The 5,605-nt window shown below is 38.0% G+C and overlaps 1 protein-coding gene across 1 annotated transcript; it reads right to left on the bottom strand.

The window, feature by feature from the left end:
• Positions 1-1,949: 1,949 nt before the first annotated feature.
• On the bottom strand, positions 1,950-4,410 carry rpl19 (ribosomal protein L19). Its single transcript, XM_079822590.1, has 6 exons — positions 4,300-4,410; positions 3,314-3,420; positions 3,110-3,232; positions 2,680-2,800; positions 2,348-2,458; positions 1,950-2,151 (listed from the first exon to the last, which is right to left on the bottom strand). Exons 1-6 carry the CDS (start codon positions 4,302-4,304, stop codon positions 2,028-2,030), a joined length of 591 nt encoding a protein of 196 aa, XP_079678716.1. The 5' UTR covers positions 4,305-4,410; the 3' UTR covers positions 1,950-2,027.
• Positions 4,411-5,605: the final 1,195 nt, after the last annotated feature.

Below are 5,605 nucleotides of genomic sequence, written 5' to 3'. Positions count from 1 at the left end.
ACTAATACAACTTGCCTGTTTCTAATGCAGCCAGTGTTGTCGTCATTCCTTCTACCATTGTTGCTGACACAGTCTCTTGAGCGAATCTGATTCTTCTGATCGCTGGTCCAAATTTAGAGATGGTGTATTCCTTTTCTGCTCATTTCCGTTATTCACTGTTTGGGAGGGAGGGTCGTACCTGTGCCGCGACACGCGTTACAGATGAGTTATAAAAAAATCCCCCCCTCTCACGGTTGTCATGAAGTGCAAAATTAACTGTAGAGACCAAAACCACTTTTTGTACCAGGCTGTACACATATTTTTTTCTGCTGTAAAGTTGGGCATTTTAACATGGGGGAGATACAGATTTGACTCCCTTCGATGAATTGCAGTTTTTAATAATTAGGCTATGTCATAATGTGGGTTTCTGCATATTTTTTAAAAGTTACATTTAAGGCTTTTAAGACCTTTTTAAGACCTGAAGAAATAAAAATTCATACTTTCAAAGTTTTGTTGATAATAATTAGATTATATTTTGCTGAGTGTGTTTTTGTGCTGGTACCATAACTGGTTTAGGCCTGTTGTGGACAACTAACAAAGACATTCATATTATTGATATTCTATGCGGTGGTCATATTCACAGTGACAGAAATGTACTTTTATTAAGAGGCAATTTTTGCCACCTTAAATCGATTTTCAGGGGCATTTTTATCTAAACTTATTAGATGTATGCATCACCTGTTATGTCAAATTCTAACATTCAAATTAAATTAGAACAATAACACAGTAGGCCTATAGGGCTGTTGCCAATCAAATTAAATCATTATCAACAAAATACATATTTACAGAGCAGAGGTGACACAGAAGTGGCATTAATTACACTGCATTTACAACTGTATAATGCTGAGATTTATTTTTAATCAATATTTAAATATGAAATTATTGTAAATTTCAGCGGCATCACCGCTCAGGCCTCCCTTTCGAAGCTGCAGTGGCCGACACACTACAGGACAATGTTGTTGTCGTCTGAGACAGCAGAGAGTATCTAGCACTCTGTAGAGCAGTTTGTCCATTTAGGGATAGTGTAGAAACATGGCAGCGCAAAAAATATTGACTTCACTGTAAGGGGACCCGCTGTGTATGTAGATAGAAATGGCTCATTCTAAGGTAATAAAACACAACAGTTCATTATGCAAGTGTAACCCGCACAAGGTTACTGGAGTGCAATCCCCTATTCTGCCTAAGAACAAATCACAATTCACCAGATTTCGTAATACTTTTTTCCTTTTCAAAAATTACAGAACCTGAAACCACAAGTACACAAAAAGAACCAATGGCTTTTTAATCGTGTTCATCCTAACATGACTATAATTACATTGAAGTATATTGCATTAATTAAAACGTGTGGAAAGCCCTTATATGGAGATGGTTTGGGTGTGTTTTATGCAAATGACTAACCTTGTGGTGGCCACTTGTTTAGAATACTCCTAATTCAATAACATCAGAACGAGGTTAAGAACAAATTCATGTGCATACGAACGCTTTGTGAATCAGATTTTTCATGAGACGTTCTCCTGTGCGTACAAATACAAAAGAATCCACGCAATTATTAGTGAATGAGACCCAGTGTCTTAATGTGTGAGTTCAGAGTCATTCAACTGATTTGGTCAAACGGAAGATTCATTCAGGAGCGAACCAAGTGACCATCTTCATTGAATAGGTTATTGAATCGTTAATTAAACTGATTCAGTCAATAAATAATAAATTTTAAACCAACACTGTCTAATCATGGAGTCAGTTCTGCTGTGGTTTCAATAAGAAAGTGTTCCTTTAAAGTGTTGTAAGAGTGCTTCCAAGTCTCTTTTCTGTAGCATCTGTACGCTGTGTTAGGATAAACTTGTTTTGATCTCACAAAATGATCCCTCTGCATGCATATGCATATATACACAAACGCACTCGGGAGACCAAAGAGCTGTAAACAAACTGTAGATTTATTTAATTTTATTTAAACAGCTGAGGAACATTTTGGGCAAGGTAATAAGACAATCTTATTTCTTGGACTCATCCTCTTTAGAAAGAGTTTTCATTATTTCCTCTTTCTTAGCCTGCAGTCTCTCCTCACGACGCTTCCGTGCCTCCCGGGTCTTTGAGCGACGAGCCTCAGCCTGATCACTGCAGAGTGAAAGGACACACAGATTAGCACTGTTCTTTACAGCAGAGCAAGACCATGTTTTTATCATATTTAAAACAGAAAAATAGAATATTTTAGTTGTTTTCATATAAATTCAGAAAGAGATTTCTCTTATGATAGAACAGCAGCTGAGGCAAAAATGCGGAGCACACTAGTTATTGTGGTTTGCACACTTACGACAAGAGCTTCTTGCGGGCCTTGTCTGCTTTGAGCTTGTGTATGTGCTCCATCAAGATACGTTTGTTCTTGAACACATTACCCTTTGCCCTCAGATACAAACTGTGGTACCTGAAGAAACAGAACAGAAACAAATGTTAAACATTCATTTGTGTCTCAAAATTCAGACTGTACATTCACCAAGCTTGCATTAAGGAAAATGGATGTTGCCAATTCTGCAATATGTTGCTATATGGTTGAGCGTCATTGCATAAAACTAAATAAAATAAATAAATAAACTTCTGGGGAAAATGCATGAAATTAAAATTAATTTCTCTTTAACATGGACTCACATGTGCCTGTCGATCTTCTTAGCCTCTCTGTAACGTCTCAGAAGTCGTCGCAGAATACGCATGCGTCTCATCCAGCACAGCTTCTCTGGCATACGTGCATTTGCTGTACCCTTTCTCTTACCTGCAGGCAAACATAACCAATCACACAACCAGAAAAGTGCTCAACCACAACTGCCTACTTTTAGGGCCATGGATTACAGTTCCCATTCACTTCTAGATACAATGCAACACAATGCATTCATACGATGGCACAAAAATGGTTGCATAAACTGAATTGCAAAAAGGTATAATTGGTATAAAGCCCCACAAGGCTGGCAAATTTTGCCCTGAGGTGATTCCTTTGCTTTCCATTTCCATGATATCAGCAACCTCTCTAGATTTAGTCTAAATGGTGCAACTTATAACCAAATGTCAATAAACTGCTACACACCAACACCCATGTGACGGCCCTTCCGTCGTGCCAGAGTATTCTTGCGGCATCGGGCGCGAGAATGCACTGTTACAGGCTTCTTGATGATCAGACCATCCTTCACCAACTTACGAATCTGCTGCCCTAAATAAAGGTAGAAAGGCAGATGATTAATTCATTGCACCAATGCAGAGAAAAGTATTCAAGGAGGTCTGAACTGCTTACGGGAATTGGCATTGGCAATTTCATTGGTTTCATTGGGGTCCAGCCACACCTTCTTCTTGCCACAGCGCAAAACGCTGGACGCCAACCTCTTCTGAAGCCTAAGCATGCTGGACAAATAAAAAAAAAGGACAGTTTTAGATCAAATCACATACATTCTTGACATTTAAGACAAAGCTATACAATTTATGCCTTCATAAACTTAACTGGAAAATTTGAATGAATATTCATCTATTGACTACAGCAAAATATGGTGTCTTGCAGCAGTAACGTGACAAAGTGCACGTTCACACACAAGAACAGAATAATTGCAACTATTATATTCATCTGTAATATAGAAAACAGTATAAAACAGTAGAGACTGCCTCAATCGTTTTAGATCGTCTCATAAACTGTTATTTTAATGTTGTTTGTACTGTGTAACTGTTTTTAATTGTGTAACTTTGCTGCCCCTTGGCCAGGACTCCCTGGCTAAATATGTTTTTAAATATAAACCTGAAGTTTTATAAAATATAATACAAGGCCATGTGCCGGGGTTTTTTTGTCTCTGCTTTTAGGACAACCAGAACGTCAAAGTAATACTAATCCATATATGGGGCATGCTTGAGCATGTTGAGCGCGTTTAATAAGGAGGCCGCATTCACCACGTAGATTTTAATTATATCCACAAAAATATATAAATAAAACGAAATAAAATATACCACATAATGATAAACTACGTTTGCCAAACGTTTTACTGCGTACAATGATTTTAAATCTATTTAACGTGTACCGTACAACATCTAACGTTAAGCGTAGCGACAACGCTTGCCAGTCTGAAGACACAACATGGCGACTATACCCATATAGCAACATTACAATCATACATCGTATTCAAAAGTTTGATTATCTGTTTTAAAAAGAGCAAGGAGTGTCTATCTTAAAATATACATATATAAAACATCTGCGTTTGATCAATAAAACAGAGTAAATCACGTGTAAACCTGTACCTCATGGCTGCTCGTCAACGGAAGTCAAATGGAAAGGACTGTCAACACTTCTTCTTTTCTTTTAATGGCGGTTAGCAAACCCACTTAAAGATGCATTTCCGCCACCTACTGGACTGGAGTGTGGAGCATGACGGAGAATGTATTATGTATTTAATTTACTTATTCGATGTACATTCAGCACTTTAAACAATTGTATTATAACTTAATCACGTAAAAGCTTAAATATACATCTAAACCACACTGGTGGGTGTTGTAGGCATTCGTATTTGTAGAGAAGGGGGCAAGGGGCCCAAGGGGAGGCTGCAGACCTGGAGCAGGCAGAGGTCTTTGTAGGCTAGCTTTGAATTGCTGTTTAATAAAATGGCCACACGGGGGAAGTGTTTCACCTGTTGAGATGAAAACCTGGCGTTTCTTCAGTAGTAGTGAAATAAGGGTTCCTGTATTGCTGTTTACTGTATTGATGCAAAGTGCCGTTTTAGTAGCATTAGTCAGACTTACTAGTATTAGTAAGTGACATACTATAGTCTGGGTAGCTGTCGTCGTCTTTGATTATTAATCTCTGAACTTTTGCCGTCTGGTCTGCGCTACAGAGCAACAGAACAGCCAGGCACATAAAAAGTTTTTACCAAAGTAGCCTACTTCAAAATGTCTATTGGGGGCCAGGGGGCATGTAACGCCTGTGAAGACATTTTTGACAACATAGCACCAGCCACCAGTCCAGAATATTCAATTCTTGTGACTTTGGGAGTCATATTTATCTATTTCGTTTTCTTTAATTGATGTAGGTAACAAACACTAATGTAACTATGTGATGCAGATTATTTTATTAGTTCAATTTTACATTTTAATTTCCTGTAACTGCTTAAATTGCCTGGGTGAACTTTTGTAGGTATCAAAACTAGTTAGGCTACTGTTTGGATGATGGAACTCCAAAATGACAAAATTAAATTAATTTGGTTAATTTAACTAAATGTATGTTACAATTTGTTAAAAAAAATTGAAGTAATTATTGTGTTAGATGAGAAACACATTGAATAGACATGATTAAAAAAATAGCTTTAGAAAGAAATTATGGATTAAACAGAATTTATTACACATATACCCCCGGTTTCATAGACAAGGCTTAAGCTAGTCCCAGTGTAACCCCTCCTATTCGAACTGCTCGAACACCGGTCCACCGGCATGAGAGCTGGACGCCCTTACTAGAAGACTAAAGGCTGCAACCTCTAGAGTCAGTCGCTAGAACGTCTCTTGAGGAGATCAGAGGAGTGAGGTTTACTCGCACAGCGACTACTAGCTGTCCTCC

Source organism: Gobio gobio (genome assembly GCF_949357685.1).
Source record: "Gobio gobio genome assembly, chromosome: 1".
NCBI classification, from domain to species: domain Eukaryota; kingdom Metazoa; phylum Chordata; class Actinopteri; order Cypriniformes; family Gobionidae; genus Gobio; species Gobio gobio.
The sequence above is the reverse complement of the archived record's forward strand: the minus strand, read 5'-3'. Positions and strand labels throughout refer to the sequence as shown.

Bases quoted from the DNA above. Each gene is read 5' to 3' on its own strand.
- rpl19 (XM_079822590.1), bottom strand. The intron at 3,233-3,313 runs GTAAGCAGTTCA...ACCTTTATTTAG, and splicing joins AATTGCCAATGCCAATTCCC to GGCAGCAGATTCGTAAGTTG. The intron at 2,152-2,347 runs GTAAGTGTGCAA...TTCACTCTGCAG, and splicing joins GCCCGCAAGAAGCTCTTGTC to TGATCAGGCTGAGGCTCGTC.